This window comes from Solanum pennellii, chromosome 11 (genome assembly GCF_001406875.1).
Source record: "Solanum pennellii chromosome 11, SPENNV200".
Taxonomy (NCBI): Eukaryota; Viridiplantae; Streptophyta; class Magnoliopsida; order Solanales; family Solanaceae; genus Solanum; species Solanum pennellii.
Genome location: NC_028647.1, coordinates 125,664 through 150,806, shown reverse-complemented (window position 1 = coordinate 150,806; position 25,143 = coordinate 125,664). Strand labels below are relative to the sequence as shown.

The 25,143-nt window shown below is 34.4% G+C and overlaps 2 protein-coding genes across 3 annotated transcripts; one reads left to right on the top strand and one right to left on the bottom strand.

The window, feature by feature from the left end:
* Positions 1-4,846: 4,846 nt before the first annotated feature.
* On the bottom strand, positions 4,847-6,934 carry LOC107005037 (pentatricopeptide repeat-containing protein At3g02650, mitochondrial). Its single transcript, XM_015203496.2, has one exon. The coding sequence runs from the start codon at positions 6,842-6,844 to the stop codon at positions 5,075-5,077; it is 1,770 nt and encodes a 589-aa protein (XP_015058982.1). The 5' UTR covers positions 6,845-6,934; the 3' UTR covers positions 4,847-5,074.
* Positions 6,935-8,986: 2,052 nt separating this feature from the next.
* LOC107005094 (ubinuclein-1-like) lies at positions 8,987-23,180 on the top strand. Of its 2 annotated transcripts, none has more exons than XM_015203587.2 (13): positions 8,987-9,386; positions 13,108-13,194; positions 13,273-13,365; positions 13,526-13,602; positions 16,209-16,773; positions 18,607-18,706; positions 18,873-18,982; positions 19,093-19,179; positions 20,870-20,995; positions 21,257-21,394; positions 21,505-21,552; positions 21,958-22,059; positions 22,375-23,180. In XM_015203587.2, the coding sequence occupies exons 1-13, from the start codon at positions 9,129-9,131 to the stop codon at positions 22,831-22,833; spliced, it is 2,250 nt and encodes a 749-aa protein (XP_015059073.1). In that variant the 5' UTR covers positions 8,987-9,128; the 3' UTR covers positions 22,834-23,180. The 2 variants fall into 2 exon arrangements, with proteins under 2 accessions (XP_015059073.1, XP_027768891.1); XM_027913090.1 differs by having other exon boundaries at positions 9,129-9,386; positions 18,586-18,706.
* Positions 23,181-25,143: the final 1,963 nt, after the last annotated feature.

Sequence of the window (25,143 nt, the reverse complement as noted above, 5' to 3'; positions counted from 1 at the left end):
GACAGCCACGTCGTACGCTGTGGGTTGGCCCTATATTTTCAATCTTGCACATGCCTTGCCGTGCCAGCTCCATTAACTTTCATTTTTGATTCCTAATTTATGATATAATTTAATTTAATATAAAATTTAAGAATAAAAAAAATATTTGAAATAATTATGTAATTATATATTATTTTAAGATATAATATAAATATATTTTTTTAATTGATGTTAACTGATATTTATACTTTTAACTTTTAATTCATATAAGTAAATATTAAATGTATATAAAGTTGAATAAATCGATTATTATAGAAAATTTACGTTATTCAAATGTGATAAAATCAAATTTGAAGGACAAATGTCCTTTCCTTTTTTCTTTTGTCAAGTATTTGAGAAACCTTTAGTATAACGTATTCTTTTGAGGATTGCTTCATAACTTTCATCATTAAATCTAAAGTTTTGATTCACTCAACATGAAACGTGAACGGTGTCTGTGAATAGAAAGTTAGACTTGAAAAAAGAGGAGATCTTTCTTAACCTTCCTTCTGTTATAGTAAGAACTAAGAAGATCGATTAGTAGCGAAGTCAGAATTTTTAATAAGGGGATTTAAAATTTGTAAAATTAAGCACACAAAATAGTCGGAAGAGATTTACCATTTACTATATATACATACAAAAATTATTTTAATCATTTATAAATAATATAATTTTTCATATTATTGAAATGTTCTTTAAAAAACTGCATGCGGCATTTACACACATATAACATCCTTCCCTCTATGTTTGGCCATAAATTTTATTTGATTACGAAAATCTGATCTTCGAATACTTTCAACTTTTCAAAATCTGACTCTTCAATTCCACTAACAGAATTTTCTTAACTAAAATGTATGTCTGAATACAAATTTAAATTTCAAAAATTACAACTTCATAACTAAACTTCTTAAATTTTCACTTCATAATTTATGATCAAACTGAAGCGCTAATACATGCCCACCTAAATTTACTCAACAATATTTATCTTTAAATTATTATTATTGTTAAAATGGTAGTATCTCAACCCTCAAGGACTAGGTCAAAAAGATTCCCACTTTTGCTACTATACCTTCCTTATGTGTGATGCATTATCTGTCTGTACGGCTTAAAGTAAACCAATTTACTTGACCTTTTCATATCCATATGTTGTGTAATTGACCTTGTCAGACAATACACGATATATTTCTTTTTCCCTTTTTTATTGGAAGACAAATACTATATCCTACATAAAAAAAATTTGTCAAATATCAACAATGATTTCGTTTGCTGAGTTCAAAAGCTAAAATGACCTAAGCTACGTGACAAGTGTCGGTAGGCTATTGGGCGTAGACGTGCAGAGAGTCGGGAGTAGAGCTACATGATTGTCAGGATGTCTAGTTGAACGCTGTTCGTCCGAGAAAAATGTTGTACATACGTAAAATGACAGGGGATTCTAATTTGCCATAAGTGATATATGTCAATCAAACGATACTCAAATTTCAAGCTAATAAGAAAGTAATATACTAAAATGAGTATTTCTTACTAGCAATAAAGTGAAAAGGAAAAGATAGTACAACATATATATTAGCTTGAACACGAATAATTGTATTGACCCACAAAAAGTAGACATGATATATAACCTTTGAGATATAAAGCTAATTGACACGTTAAATCAAAGGATAATATAATATTGGACAAACAAGAATGATATTACTTTCTTCTAAGGGAGGAAAAGGGTAGAGATATTTGTCAAAGAGATTCATGATTGGGAAAAATTGGCCAATGGAGAAAGGGAGGCCCTTAGGTCTTTGGCTGGACGTTGTCTTGCATGTTGCTAGCTAGGCATATGACAACCTATTAAGGGTGTGTTCCATATAAAAAATATATATTTGAAAAGATCGAAAAATAGAATCATCTGACTTCATTTATTCTCAATAGCCATGAGATGATCATCTCATAACTAGGGTGATCCTTTTGTCGATAAATGCTCTTATTATAATCGTAGTCTCTAAAGGATGAGAATCAATAGCATCGATCTACATCGAAAATTTAAGTAATGTACACGTCATTAGTTCGTTCCTTTGTAGGGATAACCCGTAATAACGAACTAGTAAAATGAATTTATTTATCATAAAGTAATCAAATTAAAACGATAAAAAATTAAGTAATTTATTAAAATAAACAACAAAATTAATACCTGAAAAACTATACCATAAAATGTGAGTATCCCATAATAATAAAGTAGATTAAAAAGCAAAAACTTTTAGTTGTCTTAGACGCGTATTAATTTTATTTTTTCCCTTTTATAGTTTAGGATAAAATAAGATTCGATAGGGGTGCATGGAAGATCGTGTTGACAAGTAATGTGGGACCTTTGGTCGACAAAACTAAAAGGGCGTTTGAATTGATTTATTTTACGTGTAAATTATGATAATTTATAATACTTTTTACGTAGTTTTGTGATTAATATACAATTCATTCAAAAAAAATTAAGATTCCACGCGTACGGTTTGACTATCGGAAAACCAAAAGTGCCACAATTTATTTGTTTGGTGTTTCAAAAAAATAAATATCTTTCCATTTTATTTTATGTTGCATTTTTTTAGTTCGTTCTGGAAAAGATATACCGTGGTTATGATTTAACTCTTAGTAATGAGCATAACAGTCCTATTATTCAGATGGAGAGAAGAACTTATGATTATCTTTTTGGAAAATTTCCAAAGGAACAATTTCATGAAATGTTTTCATATCTTATTTTACTTACTATGTTCAACTCATGTATTCCTCTATCCTTAGACCAAAATGATATACCTATGAGACTGCAGGTCAGAATCAACTTAACAAGTATGAGGACCTGAATAAATGGGAAGGTAAATACCCATGTTTGGCCTTCCCTCAGTGATCAGTCAAGGTAAAAAAATGGCAGAAAAACCAATTTTTGGTTTGATAAATGGATGGGTGTTGTAAGCCTCAAAGGTCGTTTCCCTGACATCTTCAACACCAACTTTACACTGTTGCTGAAATATGGTCTGGGATATGATATCTGAATGACTTGAACTGTTTAAGGTTCTGCAGAATTTACAAGGTATACAAAGGGGTGAGGATTATTTATGGTGGCAGGGGCACAACAAAGGTGAAGGAAGGACACAAACAGATAAGTCTTGGTGGCATTCAAGACTTCAAATAGCCTTGGAAACAAATCTAGAGGATCAAAGCGCCACACTAAGTGGCAGGTTTTACATGGCTATTAGCCAATGAAGCAGTTTTGACATTGGATAATGTGGCTAAAAGAGGAATCTCTCTATGCAATAGATGTGGTAAGGATACTGAGACAGCAAGACATCTCTTCGTACATTGCAACTTTACTGAGCAGTTATGGCAGATTTTCCTTAATCACAGAGACATCTCCTGTAGTATGCCTAGCAAGATTGATGAGACTCTATTCAGTTGGGAGATGGCTGGAGCTGGGGCTACAAACAAAGAAAGATGGAGGATGATCCTTGCTTGTATTTGGTGGGCTATATGGAGGGAGAGAAATGATAGATGTTTTGACAATAGGAACAACATGCAGGAAGTCAAGCTCAAGTGTATTTTGTTGTTCTGTTTTTGGTGTACAAATGTCTACTACAATAAAACTGAGTCAATCATAGATGTTTTAGGGTCCATTTAGATTTGGTTCAGCTTTGGGGTAGATTATACTCCATTTCTGCTTATTTGTAAATGTGGTTTTTCTACACTACCCAAGTACTATCTTAAATACAAATATTACCAATTTCAAAAACAATAAATGTACATCTGCATTATACTCATACCGCAACACTTTATTCAGCTATGATGAGGATCCCATTCTTCTCTGTTCAGCAATTTATCTTGAACACAAAGCAAAACAGCTAGAATTGCAAGGGGCAGAAACGGAGAGGGACGGATAAAATGTGCATGACCAACCTAACTAGTTTGGCATTGAGCCAAAAAGCACTGTTGTTTTACTAAATGATACATGTGCTTCACCAACAAGTCAGAACAAACTAAAGTGTATCGAGAAACTGCTACACTACAGAACACAATATATGCATACAAAGTCTATAATGCAAACAGTATAGAACACTTCCTTGGGAAGAAAGCTCCAGGACACATCCAAAGCTGTAACCTACCGCCATGGGACAAGCAGCTTGGAAGCTATATCTACATAATTTGATTTTCTATGCATGATCAAAGATGTTATTCAACAGGTTCCTCCAACTAAAGTAAACTCACTTTTGGTTTACTCAATAGCAATATAGCATCATGACACTCCTTTATGTCAAGGAAACCGAGATGTAAAGACAAATAAATAATAGTTGGAATCAAAATGCAATTGGAAGGAGAATTCACAAAAAAAAACAACTAGAATGGTCAACAGTTCAACTGTGATGCCCCAGACAAATTCATTTTTCATGCCGATGGCAGTTTTCATATGGATTTGAAGAGCTTGTAAAGCTTCTACACACATTTAGTCCCAAACGGCTTTGCTTTCTAATAGATCCAACCTCACTTTATCGTATATCCATCCTTTTTGGGATTTGCAACTGTTTCACCTGATTGGTGCCTCTCTATTGTACATAACATATGTAATTGATGACTTCCTATATCCAATTATATTTCAGCAGTATATTTATGCACTTGCTCAGGATCATGGTTTAAATAGAAATAGGTCGATTTTGTTGGGAAAAAAAGTAATATACAAAAAAAATATTATAAATAACATATTTCCATTGTGTCAATAAAACTCACCAAAATGGTTGCTTACTGAGCTGCTGTTGCAGTAACAAAGAACCACTAGGTAAGTATAGGAAAAATGCACATCTCTATACCCCTTTTGAAAGTCTTAGTTACGGAACTTCCATTCAACTCAAGAGATTTGGCAGCAAACATTATTTTAAAATGAACAAAAAAAATATCCTTTCTTCAGAATTCTAATGGTTGTTCATCATACAAAATGCAGGTGTTACAGTTTTAAGCCTGCTATTATCTCAGACCATAACATAAAAAAGAAACAGAAGATACATCCCTACAGCTAAAGGCAGAGATAGGGTACCTACTATGCTGTAGCCGTTATTTCATTTGTTCCTACTTCTTCCTGTTCTAACTCCTTAACTGCTCTTATGAGACCCTTTGTGATTGCATTTAGATGCACCCCATTCTCCTTCATCTCCTCAAGCAGTTTCTCTGCTGTTGTCCAATCTAAAGCCTTAAGGCATAGAGATTGAATAAATTTGTTATATTCATCCGCATTAGGCTGAACTCCATACTCCTTCATCTCTCCCAATACTTCCAGAGCCTTGTCATACTGTTCGAGCTTGCAATAGCCCCGAATAATTGTGTGAAAAGTGACAGGACTTAGACAGGAGTGCTTCTTTTTGGCTTCATTCAAAATCTTGCAGGCCTCCTCCATCTCACCTCCCTTTGTATAACCACTCATGATTACACTATAAGTGTACACATCAGGTTTCAAACCTCTACCCTCCATCACCTTCAATAGTTTCCTAGCTTCTCCCATTTCTCCCTTCTTGGAGAGCGCATTAATAACTGTATTGAAGACTGCATTGCCAGGTGGTGGACCTGCATCTATCATTTTTAAGAGCAAGTTTTTGGCCTCTTTAATGTCTTCACTGCAATAGGAACGCAGCTGCTTTTCCCCTGTTACATCATTTGCCCTACACAGCCCATTGATGACATGTGAGAATGACTTAATGGCATGCTTCCGCTCTTCTTTGGGGAACTCATCCAACACCTCCATTGCAAGTTTAACGCCTTCATCTTTGCGACAAAGAGAGCTGATCAACAACTTAATAGAAGATACAGGCAGATTAATATTTTTCTCCTTTGCCGACAAATAAACCAGATGTGCATCTCTACACTTATTTCCTTTACACAGAAAAGAAACAATCTTTCCAACTTTCTCAGCACCAGGCAACTTATCAGCATTAAGCATCTTCTCACAAACAGTAGAAGCCCAATCATAAATCGATCGCCTAGAAAGTGCTTCAATGGTAAAATAGTATGTATCAGCATTTGGTGCACATCCTAAATCCCCAAACTTATTGAAGATCTCAAATGCAGCCTTTCCTTTACCTAATCTCGACAATAAAGCAATCAATTCATTAAGAATCTCATCACTCAATATTCCCTTGTTCTTTTCTCCAATCTCCTTCACCAAATCCCATAAAGCATAGACATTCCTACCTTGAATGCAGATTGCAGTAACCAACAATTCAACCGCCTTACTCGTCACGACAAACTCGGGTTTCTTCAAAACCCACTTGAAAAACGAAATCAAATTCTCCCCAGGAACATAAGGCGTCTCAAGCACTCTAACAACCAACTCCTCGTTCAAAGACAACTCAATTTCCTCAAGACTAGACTCAATAGATCCGTCAATAATACCACTACTCTGCAACAAAGACAACAAAGTCTCCAATTTCTCCAAATCTAAATCCTCATCTTCCACTACAACCTCAGTATTTCCTAAATCAGACCCATTTTCAACTGCAAGGGTATCATCATTAAAAACAGAGGATCCTTCAACAACAACTCCAAAAACAGAGTCTTTATCATTTTCAAAGGGTTGAGAACCTAGAGATTCGGATTGTTCAGATGGGTTCGATGAGAAAAATCTTGTTGTTTCACATAAATAAGATTTGGAAGAAACACAATGAGAATAATAACGAAATGAAGATTCAAATGTACTCACTGGAGCTAAAGTTTGATCTCTGGATACTTGATGAAGGAAACCAGTAAAGGCTCGGTTTTGGAGACCACAAAAGCTTTTCTTTGCTACAACACTACTCAGAACCGCTGATCTCCACATTCTCTCTCTCTCTCTGTTTCTCTATTGAGGTTTCTCTCTGTAAAACCCTATACTATTCCTGAGGTTTTCCTGTTTTGGGCATAGCTGAAGTGTAAACAGTATAGAAGACAGACCCAAACCCAAAGTCTCAGCCCAGTCCAATTGCCCCACTTCTTTAAAGTTCTTTTTTTTTTTGGGAGATTTTTTAATTGAAACATTATTTTGTCACTAAACTTATGATTTGGAGTATAATTAGTCACATTTTTTTTGGAGAGGTTATTAGCAAGAAGGGTATGATTTGTCCATTATGTTAGTGGGAGTGTATTAAAAATATAAAGATAAAATATTTTTGAATTCAAAACATAAAATAAGGTAGAACTAGTCCATTTTAAATAATATAGAGGTATATCTCTTAATTCATATACGATTACATTAATATACTTCTCTTTGAATCATACACAAAAGTTTACTAATTGGACTAATAACAAACCACATATTATTAAGTCAAATACTAGGCCCAAGTAAGTCTTTGAAACAAAATTCTAGTAGAAGGTATCTATAGAAAAACATTTCAAATAATTGTAGATATGGTTTTCTTTCAAATGAGTATATATTCTAATATATAAAGTGTTAAAAGGGCTTACTATCTATCAAATTGAATGTTTGTGATTTTAATGTTTTTGCAAGATTGAATAAGTAGCCACACAATGGTCTATTCGGTTAGATTGATAAGTATCTACCACACTTAAATTCCTTCAGTTTTCTAGAAATTTAATTTTTTTTTAATCATAAGTCATCTTCGAGAAAAACTAAATTTAACAAACGTACTATTTGAATTTCATCTTCATGTACACTTAATAACCTAACATGCATGACTATTTATAAGTTCACAATACAAGATCAAATGTATTGACAAACTCAAATAACTAAATCATAACAATGAAATACAATAAGATCATGATGTGAATTTATAGTGGAAATAGAAAGAATTGACATTTATGTATTAATTTTATATTGTGTTGATTTGCTAGATGAGATCAAAGTTGATACATAAATCTGATTCATTCAGACTATTTTAGACTTAGAGCCTGTCTGGCTCAGCTTAAAAGCTGGTCAAACTGACTTAAAAGCTGATTTTTGACTTATTTAGCTGTTTGGCAATACTCAAAATAACTTATTTTAAGTTAAAAAAAACTTATTTTAAGCCAAAAGTTAAAAGCTGGGGTAGGGATGCTTTTTTTTTTTAGCTTATAAGCTGTTTTAAGTTGACCACATTTTTATCTTTTTGCCTTTAATATTTTTATATAATCTCCAAATTACCCACATAACCCTAACATCTCTTTCTTCCATTTTTCCTTTTTCACGTTTGGCATAGCAACTTCAGCACTTTTATCCAAACACATAACTGCTTATTTTAAAAATAAGTTTCAGCACTTTCAAAAGTACTTTTTTAAAGCTGCTTTTATTAAGCCCATCCAAACGGGCCCTTACTAAGACATTTTTAGTAGAAGAAACAAATCCACTTAATGGCAAAATATTCATATTTGGACATCCATTAAACGCAAACAAATTACAAATAAGGTCTAACATAGGTATTCATATATTAAATTTTTTTGTATATCTAAATTTTGTTTAAAATATTAAATTAATTTAATCTAATTTAACTTTCAAAATAAGTCAAATTAACTTTAGAAAAACGTAACATAACAATTATAAATGGACGGAGGGAGTATTTTTTTTTTAATTATGTGGAATATTCTCCTCGTTCATTTTTACTTTTCACGGTTTTGACTTGACACATCATTAAAAAATAATCACTGATACATATTTTACCAAAGTATCCCTATTTAATGAAGTTTAATAATATGATTTTGAAAAATAAGTATTTGATGTTAAGGGCAAAATTTAAAAAAAGTAATTCTCTTTTCTTAAAATGTTAAAAATAATTTTTTTTATTAGAATAAGTGATAAGTCAAAATGAAAGGAAAAAATCTAAACAAAGTTTGTGTTAAGATTAAGTTGTAATTAATTAATGTTAAAAAGAATTTTGAATAGAAGAGGAGTTGACCAAGTATGAAAATGTGAGAGAAAACAAACGGCAGTTACATATGAAGCTAAAAGGTCGACTAAAATAGAAAGCAACTGAAAAGGGAAAAAAATTAATTCAATTTAAAATTTTCTCTTTTCAATTTGGTACCAAATTTTCCTCTTCTTTAGGGTTTCGAATCAGTGTTTCCCTCTCTTTTCCATGTCTTCATCTTCTAAATCTCATACATCGTAACCCTAATTTCGTTTACAATCACCAATGGACGGCGGCTTCACTGGTGGAGAACCGGTAGGGAGGGCGTCCACGTCCTATGAAGCTGCAGGAGGACGGCGGAGGTTTACGGTGGAGCTCAGGCCGGGTGAGACCACAATTGTGTCGTGGAAGAAGCTTCTCAAGGACGCTAATAAGTCTAATGTTAATGTTGTCGGTTCTGGTCCAACGATGATGCCGGTTGGAGCTCCTGCTAGCATTCAAACTCCAGTGCCGCATCCTGCTCTCGAGGCTCGATTAGCTCCGGTAGGTTGTGTTAATCCTGACTTTTTTGTTTATGTCAACTTCAGTTAATTCACCTGAAGTCATAGTGTAGAATACTACCAATCAGTGTTATTTCTCGGTTTGTTGTGTTGAAACTTAATTCTAGGAGAAATAATGCTGTAGCATTTGAGCTGCATAAATATCACCAGACATGATTGTAGTCATGCACTATTAATACTGTCAGTTAGGCTTCTTGCTTTGTAACTGGTGGGCAGAGGGGATCTTATGAATATATATTAACATACTGGTGGGTGAAGGGAATGATTGGTTTAGCATCTGAATATAGCCAAGATCAATTTACTCCCTGTAGCCAATTCCTTTGAGTTGTATGGGAAATTTAAGAGTACATTGAGAGAAGTGGTCCTTGAGTGGCTCTGCTCACCTGTTTCAGTTGTTCCTGTTCTTGGATCCGTGTGCAAAAACCAAACTCGAGTGCTTCCAGAGTATGAAGGTGGTTTCTTTAGTGAAGCTGTACCCCACAGCATATTGGTGATAAATATAGTAGTCACAGGTGAAGTGCATGGTTTCATAGGGGAACTGTTATGGACATTATCTTTCATGTGATTTATTTGATGAAGTATTGGCAATATTTGTCATTAAAATGACAAAATATTTATAGTATTTTGGAATAGTAAAGGATTCCGGGATCTTAGAAGCTGGTTTGGACGCTCCATGATGTTGTCCTCTGGGGTGATGTGAAATCTGAATACAATGATAAATTTGAGTGGAGTTCCCTTTCGTGATCCAGATGAATTATCAAGCTGCAGAGCTTAATAATGTGCTTCAGTTGACACATGTTTGATAAATTTGATATATTCTCAAAAAAGAAAATGTAGCACAAAAGAGGGTTCCACTCCCTTCAAGTGTTACAGGAGTTGCCTTCTTTAGGTAGCTCTTACTCCTATTTTAATATTTACTTACTTAAAAATGGTGGAGAATAATACCCCCTTGCATATGGTGGTCAGTCTGGAGGTAGAGAAATGGAAGGTGTTTTGAAGACAAAATCAGACCAGTGCATGATGTGAAATGGAACTGCCTGGAGACTTTAATTTTTTGGTGTAAACATAACTGTATAGAGGAAATAGAGGAGTTAGTAGAATTTCTAGGAGCTTTGTAAAGCTAGAGTCTTTTTGTTTTGTAACTTGTTTCTGTAGCATTCCCGATGCTGAAGAATACAACAGTACTAATCCTCAAAGCCTATTAGAGATCTTCTTGAAATTTAAACTTAGTGATCTGATTTATAAGTCATGCTAAAATTTTATTACAGAAATTTGGGTTGGAACTATATTTGACTCAAGATGGGGATTGTTATCTAACTAAAACTACTATACTAAGAAGAGTTATAGCAAACAATGTAAATTATTATTGTAGTATTTTCAGTCTTCTTTTATTGTTTAAATTTCTGTGACTTTGCAATGGTCTTAATGGAGGCATCCTCGAGGCACAATTATGCCTTGCTTTCAAATTGGGTTCTTTATAAGCTTTGTAAGCGCACTTAGATTAGGCTCCAAAGTGTTGCAATGTGAGGTCTTGGGTGTCACTAAATGTTGAAGATATATGGGAAAAAACTTATATAAATTGGTATGCAAGGGTTTGACCTAATGATTGATGGGGCTGGAATGGACTATGGGATACCGTGTCTCAAGCACCACAGAGGCAAAGAAAGTTCTGTTGTCTAAGCCTTAGTGGACAAAGTTGCTAGTGAAAGGCAGCACATATCCAAACTGATAAATCAAGGTGTGTGCAAGCTGGTTTAGACGCCATCCTTGCAAACACATACACACACATTATAGTTTATTGTTGAACATCTGCCATTTGAGTTCCAGTGATGATGTTCTTTCTTTTCAAAATATAGCGGATAAGGAATAGAATATAATCTTTCTGTTACATTTTTTTTAAATCTTCAGTCGTAACAATCCAGATATCGGGCATTTGAAGTACAAAAGAGTTACCCTTTGGGGTGGCCCAGTGGTTTGAGCTCGGGACTTCCATGTTGGAGGTCTCAAGTTCGAAACCCCGTGCCAGGGAAAGCAAGGGGTTTGCCTTCTGGGTCGAGCAAGCCTGGTGTGGGTTACTTCTTTTATGTGATTTGCGAGCTATTGCATAGGAGTGGGGGTTTTACCCTATGCGCACCCAAAGGGTAGCGACTGCTGGTTTTCCCTGGTCATAAAAAAAAAAGTATGAAAGAGTTAGATCATTCTTCCTAATCATCTCTTCATGTTTGGTCCTGTTCTTATTTTAAATCCAATAGGTGGTATGAGCCACAATTGGTCTTGTAGGTTCTGTGAAAGAAAAAAAGATTAAAGCCTTCAACTTTTTGAACTCGAAATGTCAACCTACAATAGCCTTTCTTTGTCAACTCCATGTACTCTCATCAGTGAGAGTTACTTAATTTGGTCATTACCCATGCAAACTTACCTAGAAACCTTTGATTTTGATAGATTGCCAAGAGATTCTACCTTGGCACAAATCAAGGCTGACACTGAAGAAACCAATAGGTCCAAAGTCAAGTTAGTTAGTTAGAATTCGTAGGAATATAAGACCGCCAATGAAGCTTGGGACAAATTTGAAGTGGAATATTACGGAAATGATCAAACTAGGCAAATGGAGGTTTTGAATATGGAAAGGGACCTTGAAGCTCTAAGCACGGTGGAAAATGAGGCTATTAGCAAATGCTCTAATAGAATTTCCTTGATCGTTTTTGTGAGAATTTCCCTGATACAGAATTGTGGGGAAGGTTCTATCGACACTTTGTAAAAAAATTGGGTCTAAGATTTTATCTCTAAAAGAGTCCAAGGATCTTAACTATATTTCAATTGCAGAGCAAATGATTCCTCTTCAAGCTCAAGAGAAAATGAGCTTTTGAGGCAAGAAAATGTTATAAGTCTCACGCACAAAACCAGCAAGGAAGCGAAGCTAGACAAAAATATAACAAGAAATAGAATGACAAAATAGAATCTTGTGATAGCAAGAAACTATTCTCACATTACAAGCATTGTAAATAGACCCCACACATGAAAAAATATTGTTGAGGCCTGGTGCAATCTGTGGTACATTTATTCTTTATTTAGTTAGGTAATGCAATATAAGGCAGGATCAAGGCTCTTGAAAGCAATCAACAAGTACAAACAACTGAGTCAGAAATTCTGGAAGAGGATCTCTTTGTAGTCCCATGCTTTAGCAACAAGGACACAGAAACCACTTGGTTAGAATGCATAAATAATATAACGTTTAATGCAACAATGTTCATGACTTTGATAAAAGCTCTATAATTACAATGATAATTGGGAATGGGGATGTTTTGAAAGTGAAAGGTGAAGGTACAGTTGAAGTTAAAACTTATATTCCGTCATACTTATTGCTTTGCTGATGTGTTATATGTATCTGAACTCAATAAAAAATTGCTGACTGTTGGGTAAATGACGGAGAAGGGATATGATTTTAAATTTAAGATATTATTAGAGTTGTGCTGTAGTATATCTTGGTGATCTCTATGATTAGAATTATTTATTTCAAAAAACATTTTTTTGGATTAAGTATTTAAAGATCTTTTTAAAAAGGAACATCCTAAAAGGGGAAATAGTGAAATCTGGAAGGACTGTTTGGTCAAGATTGATGTTGCAACTCTATTACAAAGCATTACTTTGCTTATTCTGGGAACATGTGTTTGATAAATTTTATGCGTATTATCAATGCTTTGTAGGGACAACCTGCTGATAAGGAAGTCAAGGATGCACCTCCTGGAAATCGTTTAAATGCTGTGATAGAAAAGATTGAACGCTTATATGTGGTATGCATTTTATTGTTTACTCGTTACATTAGACTTGTCAGTGCACTTGATCTGCTAAATAACTATTATGCCTTTTAGGGCAAACAAAGTGATGATGAGGAAGATCTTAATGATTTCCCAGATGACGATGAATATGACACTGAAGATTCTTTCATAGATGATACTGAGCTGGTCGGTCACATCAAGTTCCTTAACCTTATCTACCTTATACAAATATGTGTTATTTTGTATCCGAATGATTTACAAGCATAGTCAATATTTTGCAACTTTGTGCAGGCGGCATCTATATGTTGTAGTCAAAGTACTTAGTACATTGTTTCTGGTTATGCAGGATGAATATTTTCAGGTTGATAACTCAGCAATAAAGCATGATGGTTTCTTTGTCAATCGTGGAAAGTTGGAGCGCATGTGAGTTTTTTCTTGAGATTTTTAAATAATATGACATGTCTAAACACCACTGTATATAATTTAACCAATTGTTCACCCTTTATCCGGCATCCAAATTTAGTTTTTGTATCTATTTTAAAGTTTTAAATTAGTTTAAAAACAATGTTTGTTTTGATTGTTACCTTTTTTTTGGTATCATATCGTTTCAATCCATTGTTAAGTAATGATGAAAAGTCTCATTATGAACTTTACCTTGCTCAAAAAAAGAAGAAGAGAAGTTTCAGTATATGTAACAATTGATTTGGTTTGATCTCATCATTACCTTAATATTTCCTTTCATTTTGTCTTTCTTTATTATTTATTAATCTTATTTTATCTTTTACATTACCTTTTCATTTTAGCTCCGTCTCTTATCCTACTTTCCTTGTGGGTTTATCATTCAAATTGCCGACGTGTGACATTATGTTACGACGGAGAATGATATAATCTATCCAAACATCACGTTATAATACAACACAACATAGTACATACGTCATAAAACAATACGTGACAAATTTACTCCGCAATCTCATGTTTCAAGTGATTGGATGATTATGCTACATGTGCTTGTGCAACCGAGGATCTATCAATTACATGTTTCTTCGTTGCACTGTTGCCACCGACCTTTGGAACATGCTCTTTTCTCTCTTTGCTAACATAAAGCGAGGCGAAGCGCTTAATACGTTTCAAGCCTCACTTCAGGGCTTAAGCGCTCCTTTGACAATACTGTTATGACCCACATATACTCTTAGGTTTTACCATAAGAAGTAGTTAATTCTCTCTCCCCAATTCAAGTTCACCCCCAAATCTGGTAATCCCTGCAAGTATTGATGGTTCCTCTTTTACGTGATGTTCAATATTCTCTTAATGTTGCTTTCTTCTTATTCTTCTTGGATTTAATCCGACTCTTCTCTTCTTCTTTATTTCTTTATTACTCCTTCCCTGGTTTCTTATCCTCATGTACGACTCTTTTTCTTTTGCCACTTTTACTTTTGGGGTTCTTTTTTACTCTTCTCTCTCATTCTGTCAAAATAATTCCGTTCCAATTTTTCTTGTTTGTTCTATCTATTTCTTGTTTATATTTTGAATTTTTTATTCATCACGTTCTAGTAATGTTTAATTAGGAAAGGGAATTATCTTTTAAGAAGGTAAGTAGGTTTATATTGCAAAAGAGAAACTTGCCAGCATCAAGTTGGTGCTAATAGGATAAAAACCCACCCGCTTGCATGGAATCCATGAAATCTAACATACTATCTTCATTCTTTATAATCTACACCAAAATGCTAAAAGCCGTAAACAAAGGTGGAACCAGGTTTTGATGTTTATGGGTTCGGATAGGGGTGTTAAATGAGCAGGTCGAGTCAGATATGGGCTGGTTGAAAATGAATTGGGTGAAAACGAATAATTTATCCAGCCTACCAATTTTCAATATTCAATATATATTTTTAAAAAGGTAACAAGTCCTAGCCAACTTCTTTCTGAAAATATGATTTTGGAAATGATAGTCTCCTTTTGTTTTAGAGAGGAATTGTCTTTTGCAACAATGGAAAAAATGATGCAGAGTGGGTTTAGAGAGGAAATGTCTTATCTTCTTTAAAAGGAGAGTAAAACATATTACCTGTAAAGGAGAAGACTTTGGGAGCAAGTGGGTTTCGAACCCACATATCTGCAATACAAAGCTTTACTACCCTAATCCATATATATATATATATATATTTTTTTTTTTACTAACGCTTGTACTATAGGGTCCACGCAAAAACTATTGGGTTCGTCCACACCCGCATAATGTACTGTAGCTCTCCTGGCCATAAACAATTGAAGTTAAGTTGTTGTACACTAATTGACTTTCCTTTCAAAACATAGTTAATTTCTTTCCTTGTGTGAGGAGATTAGGTTCTTGCAATATTGGAAATGTTTACTTTTGTCTAATCCTGTTATTAAAGGTTTGGTTAAGCCCCGAAGCAAGGTCCACAACGTGTTGAGCGCTTTACCTTGCTTAATTTGCGCCTTAGTGTTGTCATAAGGTTCTAAAACATACTTCTCCTTTCCAATGAACCTCTTCCTAGAGACAACACTAAACAGTTGATATTTCACTTTATCGTAATTATTATTCAATTTCTTTGTTCATATATTTGTCATTCATGCTTATAAATTATTAGTTTTGGACTAAACATATATATATTTGGACTTTTTCTCCCTTGTGCCTTTTTTCATTGAAGTTCATACTTTATTTGCGTTTTGCGCTTAAGCCCCAACAGACCTTGGAGTTTTTTTACGCTATTTACTTACTCTTTCTATGGTTTAAACCTCTGCATCTCTTTCCCTAAGAAATTCTCTTTCCTTGTTCAATAAGTTATGTTTTCCCTTTGATTTTGGAATTCAGATGTATATTTCTTTTGGGACTTTGGTTTAGCTTCTTTTTCTCCATACGGATGTCCTTGTTCTTTCCCTGGTGATAGGTTGTTCATAACACTAGTGAATTTGTAATTATGGCTGCAAAATGGGAAGGATTTATTTGCTAATTTTTCTTAGAAATGAAAACTGGTACTTTCATTTGGGCACTTCTAACTGACATGATTTTCTTTTAGTGAGCCAGTTTCACCAAAGAATCAGCAACCAAAAAAGAGGAGAAGAAAAGATCTGGCAAAAAGCCATGTTGGGGATGATGATGGACACAATCCAAGTAAACCTGTAAAAGTCGGAAAGAAGGCTGGGAAACTAGTACCCGTTGTTAGTGAAACATCTCATCCATCTCATGGTGTTGCTTTGCAAAATGTATCCCATGAAGAAAAATTCCCGAATCAGTTGAATGTTTCTGAAATACCAACAACAAAGAAAGCTGCAGATACCCAAGATATGTCGGAGCTATCTCCATCAGCATCATTACGTGGCAATTCTGCAGAAGAAAAAGACCTTGACCAGCAGAAAATTGGAGTCACCCAATCCAAGAATCTAGGTGACAAATTAAAAGATGGTTCTGAAATATCTGGAAAATCATCTCAGAGGTTACATGACAGAAGTTCTTATGCTCAAGAGAAATCTAATGTTGGAAGATCAGTAAACATTTCTGACGGAATAGACCAGTCTGTTCAGCGCCGTGATGAGAAGTTTAATGTCAGTGGCTTTGAGGGAAAGAACTCAGCTCAGACTATGGTGAGTTGTTTACTGTCCTCTCCCTGCGATAGTGCGTTTCTTTGCTATCTTATAAATGCTTGATGTCATGAATCATTTCTCTATGGTATTTTTTTATAACCGTGGTGTCCGGCCAACTTGCCTGCACCTCAAACCTTCACCTGAGATCTCATGGTTCTCAGCCCTCCTAATTGACCACTAGGCCACACCCATGGGTGCCATTTCTTCATTGTATTTATAGATTGATTTCTAATGATTGCTTGAGAACATTGCTGAAGGAAATTTTTTTCTAGTAGATCATCGTTCAATGTAGGGATAGCACTTATTAATGATCAGGTGAAGCTTTTGAAATGTTTACAGCAAAGTAGAGCTGCACCTATCATGAGCCAAATAATGTCAATAGATGCTAGGAAAAACATGCTGCCATGAAATCTTTGGGTCTCTTCTGGTGTTATTCCTTCATGGTCTCTACTAATCGTTCCAAATCAAACCAGTTTCCTCTAAAAAGGTACTCCCACCGTCCCAATTTATGTGACAGTAAGTGAGGATAACAGATAAAGAATCAGTAGAAACCTTGAGATTGATAAAAAGAGAAGAAATTAATCTCTTTAGCCAGTCCCCAAGAGAATGACATCTTTCTAATTTAGTAACAGTTTGACATTGAACTTTTCAGTTTACCCTACGTGAGATTTTTATAGCCACACAATCTATGACTTATTTTCGATTACAAGTTTCAAAAGTTCTTCTCATTCTGAAACTTCGTGCTTGGCCAAACACCTTTGCTTTAAATTGGGGAGTACTAAATAGGTCTTAACCTTAACTAGCAAAAATCAAATGTAATTGATGAGAAAATTGACGTTAGACTTAACTCAAACCCAAAAGCTAAAGGTGAGGATTGTCCGTACTACAATTATACCCTTAACAAATACAAGATTCTACATCCTTGCAGACCTCTTTTCGCCCCCTTTTCGATGTCTGCCTGAGGACCTATGTTAATGTTTTGGAAAGGGGATGTTCGCCTTTTGTAACAAATAGACCCACGATACGGACTAATATATGTTCTTACCCGCAAGCATAAGTAAGATCTATTCATAGTTGGTCAGTCCCCCACGGCAGGGCTTCTCGGAGTATGGATAACACTATGTTGGGGCTTAGCATTAGATATAACAATATGAGGGATGGGTTTGACTTTGTTTACATGATAAAAGCATGGACCTTGTCTGCTCTAACAGCTTAAACATTTAAATGTGATGGTCACATAATTCAACACTGTATTGGATAAAACAGTAAGTTGGTTCTGATTGCCATCCGTTATCAAAAAGAACTTTTTTTTGTGCTTTGACATTATGATTAACATATATATTAATCAATATGACCTTCTAATGGTCTGGTAAGTCCTTCTCCCCTCTACTCTGTCAGTTTTCCCTGTGGCTACTGGCAACCATTAAATTTGCAGTTAAAATGAAAACATGCATACATAACGATCAATCCCCTGTAAACTCCCCGGACAACTTTTTGATTTTTGTTAGCTCCTTATCTTTAGTATATGGCTCACGGTAATGGTGCTGACCTGTTCACTTTTGATCTCACTCTTTGTGTACTATGTTCATCTTCTTGATGTCTTTAATGAAATCTATTACTTCATCAAAAACAATCAAGAAGAGCTCTAGGTCTAGAAGTCCTTTCCTCTCCATTCAGTTGTTTGCCTTGAATCTCAGATCTGACCACTTGACCCTGCACCATACAACATTCAGAGACACACGTATGGTGCAGGGTTATGCAGTCATCTGAGATTCCTAATAAGCTTTTGTTCTTGCTGTAACTGACGCTCAGGTGCTCCCTAAAACTATACAGAAAGATCCTGCTATGCAGAGAAAGGAAGGATCGAGTGGTAGACCAAAAGGTACAATGCTTGAGAAGGCCATCAGGGATTTGGAGAAGATCGTTGCAGAATGTATGCCCAAAACTTTTGACATATGTTTTTCTAACCGATAATTCATTTTCTTATGCATTGGTCGTCTATTTAATTTTTGAAAATATCACAGTAAGGCCGAGGTTCAGATGTCGTTTCTATTTGATAATAACTAATTTTTTTTACATTCAATCTCAAATTATCACAGTAAGGCCACCAAATATGGAGGTTCAGGATGCTGATAATTCATCTCAGGCTATCAAAAGGAGGTTACCACTTGAAATAAAGCAGAGGCTGGCAAAAGTTGCCCGACTGGCGGTATAGACTAAGCTATATGGTCTAATTAGTTGTTATCTTTTTGGTTGATGTATTTACTTATATTCCATAGCGTACTTATCGAAGTCAAATATTTCTGTTGATGGTTGCAGCAAGCTAGTCATGGAAAAATATCCAATGAGTTAATTAGTCGTTTAATGAGTATTGTCGGCCACTTGATACAGCTTCGCACATTGAAGGTACTTTTGTGTGTCATTTGGATGTTCTAGATAAAGTCTGTAATCATACTAACACTGCATCATGTTGAATCTATATCTGTTTGGGTTATTCTGACTATTTATTTCATAAATTGTTCATATGTTATATTATGGAGATCCGTGAGGTTGTTACAGGAATCAATTGTAGCGATGATTTCTTTCTCTATTTTGGTGGCATATCTTCATCAGAAGACAAAAAGATATCTAAAATCTTGTAATGCATAATGTTAAAGCAATCGTAGTTGTGAAGTTGGAAGAGACACAGAACCAGATACTTTGCCAAATGTGATACATTGCTAAATCTGTTTCAGTTTGAAGAGCTCAAAGACCAGCCCGATCTCTCATTTAATGCTACTGTGGACTGCTAACAGTGGCTATTACATGTCACATGACTAATTTTGTTGATTTGTGTGTAAACCTACCATTTGCCGAGTTCCCAACATGAACTTAATAATTATGTTGCTAATATCTTCTCAATATCCTTCACTTTCCAGCTATTATCCTGTATTTTCTAACACTTGAAACATTATTTTACTTTGAATTTGAACACTTACATTCTAAGGGACTTGTTGCAAAATCTGTGTCTTAAAATGTCCGGATATGTTTCTATGAGCCTGTTAAAAATTTTATGCTGGTGTTCCTATTTCAAAAAAAATAAAAATGATAATAATTTTTTTTTATTTTTTTATTTTTATGCTGGTGTATGGAAGTATCCGGTTAGGGTATGTATTTCTCTTTTAGATGAATTTTCAGTTTTTTTTGAAAAATCTGCATGAAGTACCAATACTCATGTTGCAGCCATTTAGTACATCAAGATAATAAAGAAACTATGTAACATAGGTTTCCGGTGGAAGATTAAGCTTTGAGGAGTTCTTGAGCACTGTGCTCTTTATCACAAGATCACATTGAATGTCTTCCGGTGTACTAATTATTATTTGATTTATTGCTAAGAAGGTTACTAATTGTGTCCACACACTCACACCCAACGGGTGTTAAACTGTATACCATATGACTCCTAACCTAGTCTCAAGTTGAAAAAAGAAATTATTTTAGCCCCTTAATACCAGTTTGTCTCATATTAATCCTTTACAGTTTTGCCTCCACCTCCAACTATATGGTGGGGGGTCTAGTCACCAAGGAGCAAAGAGAGTTCAGTTCATTAACCTTTTCAAATGTTAAGTTTTGATGTGATGTTTTCTCCTTCAATTTTTTCAATCATTATTTTAGATTTTTTCCCATAATTGCGGGATAAAACGCAAGTCAAACTTACTCTCAGTTTATTGTATCATGGTTGTGAAATCTGAAGGAGGATAAGTGCTTTAAGAAAAATTGAAAGAGAAATGCTAGGCAAATCTAGTTTCTTGGCTGAATGCTGTGAACTCCTTTCAAGTTATGTCTAATGCACACACCCTATTGTACATGTTACATATTCTTGTAAGCTCCAATCTATGGCTATTAATGTTAGATTCTTTTACCACATGTTTCCTTTCTATCTTGCACAAGCTTGGGACATGCTAGAGAAGTTTATGATAGTTGTTGTCTAGTTCACATATATTGAGGTTTATTAATATTTCTCTCGTTTAACTGGTACTAATGCTTCAAGTCATAAGTGGTTTTGCCCCCCATCATTGTCTTAGAAATTATGATTGATCTAATAGTCGTCTGGCTGCAGCGGAACTTGAAAATCATGGTCAATATGGGGCTGTCAGCAAAACAAGAGAAAGATAACAGAGTTCAGCACATAAAGAAGGAAGTTGCTGAGATGATTAAGTTGCGGATTCCAGTAATGAAATCAAAGGTATGCCTCTGTAATATTATGCTTGTTTTTTTTCCTACCAGGAGTGCATGTTGTCTCTGCTAGAATTTGGGGGATTCAAGCCTTCCTGTGAAGTTGCCATTGTTCCTTAATGGTTAAGAAAAAAGAGTGTTCCATTTTTGTAGAAGTGAATGTTTCAATAGGAAATCAAAAAAAAAATATTCTACCCCTCAATTTATGGGAGATGGTTTTATGAAAAACCTGCAAAATTTCCTTTTTATGATGCTTGATGTGTGTTTGCAGTTACTTGAACAACAAGCTGGAGCTTCTGATGACTTCCAAGAAGCAAGTGCTGAAGAGAAAGAAGCCTTTAAGAGAAAATACAGCATGGATGTTGCATTGGAAGACAAAATATGTGACCTTTATGATCATTTTGTTGAGGTAGTTTACCCTTCTCCCCCCTTCCCACCTCAAAACAAAAATGTCCTCGACAAGATTGCTTCTTACTAGAAACAGTTTGTGCTGGAGATTTACTTTGTTTGTACCTGTAGGGCCTGGATGAAGATGCTGGTCCACAAGTCAGAAAGTTGTATGCAGAGGTAAGGGGACATACAAAGCGTAGCTATTTCTTGAAGAAGGAACCTCATTTTGCATGTGTAGTCTTTAATTCTGTCATCTACTTCATTTGCCATTGGGCAATCTTGGAGATTTTTGTACTTGATGCAAACTAAATTCCAATTGTATCTGAAGGTAGACTCTAGATCAGAAAACAGTTTTTTGATGCATCCAAGAGTCTGTTCTCTATTGTGGTGGTCACTTATCGGTGTATATTCTTTTTAGCTTTCATCAAAAAAAATCTTCCACTGCTAAGCTCTGATGTATGTTCAGAATTTTGGCCACAAAAAATGTGAATTAGGAGCTGCTTTGACATTTGGGGGTTTCCGAACTCTTCATAGTTTTCCCTGGGCTAGTTTTTAACTGTCATTGTTCTGGTTTTCTTGCAGCTTGCAGGATGTTGGCCAAATGGATTTATGGACAATCATGGTATTAAACGTGCTATATGTAGAGCAAAAGATAGGAGGAGAGCATTGCACGCACGACGTAAGGTAAAAAATACCATGTTTATCTTTATTTTCTTTTCTTTGTTTAGTTCATTATTCATTTTCTTGTAGCTATTAAATTGTGAGCTTGCGTTCATAGTGGAGCTCTGTTTTAGTTAAATGTATAGGATTTATTGGTCTATTTCTGATGGTGTCTGAGATTCCATTAAGAAATTAAATTTCACATAGTAATCACTCCTTAGTTGTTCTCTTCGTCATCTCTCAGTGTATTACACTAAAATGCAGTTTCAAACCTGTGCCTAAATGCTTTCTGTAGCTTTTACAATGGGTAAAAAGGTTCATTTGTTTTTTTTTATGTAGGACGGAGAGAAAATTAGGAGGAACAAATTATTGGCCACAAAGGAAGGGGATACTAGTAGAGTAGATGCTGGACCTATTGCCCAGTCGGTGCATATCCAAGAAAAGATTGTAGTTGATCATTCTTCAACTTCAACAAACAAGCCAGTATACAGTAGTGCAGCTGTAAATGCTTCTGCACGAGTGCATGTTTCCGTAGCTAATGGTTCTGATGTGAATCGTCTAAAGCAGGAGAAGCTAAAGGGAGTTTCTGGCAGCTCTGTTGATCCACGAGGAGCAGATGCGGTGCCAAAAAAGAAAGTGAAGAGGAAACATGAGTCAGAATTGGGTGAAAGTTTGTTTCACAGCGAGAAATTGACTTCCGCACAGGCAGAGGAGAAGAACAAAACCAACAAGCATACTGGTTGTCCTACTCCAAAACCAAATAATGTTGCGACCTCCGGCTTTGAACAGCTGACATGATGCAATTTCTGCCTCTTGCAGCTTCAGTGATTGCCCCTGTTTTCTAGTTCTGTAATTATATATAGTTATCTTGGCGCGTTACCCATAAGAAACCTGAGTCTCTTATTTTTGAAGTCACAGCTGAAAGGCACATTTAGTTAAGGCAAAACATTAGAAAATTGATGTCTTATTGGCAGCTAGGGTATCTGCTGTTGGGCATTTTGATGCTAGTTTTATTTATGGACTGGAAATTGCTCTCTTCCTTGGTTCATTCTGTTACCAGCTAAAATTCCGTCGTCGTCGAACTTCTTAATATTTTTCTGGGTTGGATAAATGCAGGACTATTTTATAGAACAAGACGTTTTTCACTTTTCTGATTCCAGTTTCTCTTAGGTCCGCAAGTTCAAAGTCTGATCAGTTGATTGATGGAAATTTACTCACGATTCTACAAGATTGAAATATTTTGAATTGTTTGTTCGTTTACTTTAATATATGAACTACTTACATTAAGTTCTAAACATTAATGTATAGTTTAGATCAAACACTTGGTATTTTCTTCAACCACCTACTTCATTGGCCACCACAATATAATCTTTCTCATACAATACACATTGATCTCATTCTCTCCTCTATGATTGCTAATATTGAATGGTAGAGATTAGATATTAAAGAGATCAGTTACTTAAATTTTGGTTTAATATAGTAAGGGGTAATTAATTAGTAGCCAAAAATAGTTGGGACTGCTAACCATGTGGAAACTGCATTTACTCATTATTTTGGTAAAAGGGTTATTTGGAATTGACATCAAACTACCTGTCTGTACCTCAAATATAATCATCATATATATACTTTAATTTTATTCTTTCTGCACAACTCCACCATTGGCCATTTATATACCTATGTTATCTTTATTTGTATGAATTGTTTGTCAATCTATCAAATGTTTTAATGTACATTTTTAGTCAGATTGATTTAAAATATATACACACAGATTATACTGAATAAAATTTGTAAAAAATTAATCACAAAGTTTTCTTTTATTGGATGGTTTCTAGAGATAAACGGTAAGAAATTGACGATTGCATGTTGCTAAAAAGTAAAAAATTATTTATTATGATTGGATCAAATATCACTGTAAGCTCTAAGGACATTTATGAAAATAATACTAATCATCATTAAAAATATATATTCAATGATAACTAATTTATTATCGCTAAAGATCATTTTTATCGGTTAATAACTGAAAATTTACAAAAGAAAGATGAGCAAAGCATGAGGTCAAGAAATAAGCACTTAAACATAATAAAGAAGTAACTACAAAAGGTGTAGTGGCAATCTTATTAGAACTATTATTTGAAAATTAAAACTAAAAAAAGGAAGAAATTGAAATAGGAAATTTAAGCTGTCCCATGTGGTGAATTTCAGAGTACTTTTGCAGAGCATTCTCTTTGTACCCACCAATTCAAAAGCTAATTCATGTACATTACCATATCAACAATAAATTATGAAGAGGCCATATATATAATATATATATATATATATATATATATATTATTATTATTATTATCTAGGTCAACAACAATAACATACTCAGTGATACATAGATTCATAAAATAAAATTTAAAGAGAGTGATGTATCCTATATTTTATTCCCTATCCTGTGAAGAAGAATAAAAGTTGTTTCGTCTTTATTGGTCGTTATTTCGATCGAATACTGTCTTTTCTTTGTTCAATTCCTTCTTACCGAACAAGACTGATGTCTTACTAACCTGCGAGGGGATATCAACATCTTGGTCAACCCCTAAAAGTTTTGCAAGAGTTTGTGAGCTTGACCAGCTCTAATTACTAGCCATATTTGATAATTTTAGAAAAATATTCTCTGATTAGATATTATAACACTGACCTTTTCTTTATAGTCTACAGTAATCTCCCTTATTTTCTTGTAGTTTGTAATAATTCTTTTTAATATTTATTATTAATATAAAAAATATACTATGGCTGTATTGTCCTCAGATAATTTATGATCATACAAATGCTTAAAATTCCTTTTACATACTCTTTGTTTATTTTTACTTTGAACTTTGCATGCTTTTAAAGGAACAATGTTTTAATATGAACAATTTATCATAATTTAATAGTTAATAGGAAAATAATAAATACATATTAAAAGTGATAAATAAAAATAAGAATAAAAAACTGAATAAATAAAAATAAACAAAAATACATGTCTCTATTTTTTCCCCTTTTTTAAGTTACGCGTCTAACCAAACAGTACTCACTTTGAATTGAAACTTTGGATTGGAAGTAAATAATTTGGTCAAACTATGTTTG

What these genes read in the sequence shown, in the direction of transcription:
- LOC107005037 (XM_015203496.2), bottom strand. Translation starts at nt 6,844, where the DNA reads ATGTGGAGATCAGCGGTTCTGAGTAGTGTTGTAGCAAAGAAAAGCTTT.
- LOC107005094 (XM_027913090.1), top strand. Translation starts at nt 9,129, where the DNA reads ATGGACGGCGGCTTCACTGGTGGAGAACCGGTAGGGAGGGCGTCCACG. An exon ending in GGAGAAGATCGTTGCAGAAT is followed by an intron (nt 18,707 to 18,872) that starts GTATGCCCAAAA and finishes AAATTATCACAG; the next exon opens with TAAGGCCACCAAATATGGAG. An exon ending in TTCCAGTAATGAAATCAAAG is followed by an intron (nt 20,996 to 21,256) that starts GTATGCCTCTGT and finishes GTGTGTTTGCAG; the next exon opens with TTACTTGAACAACAAGCTGG.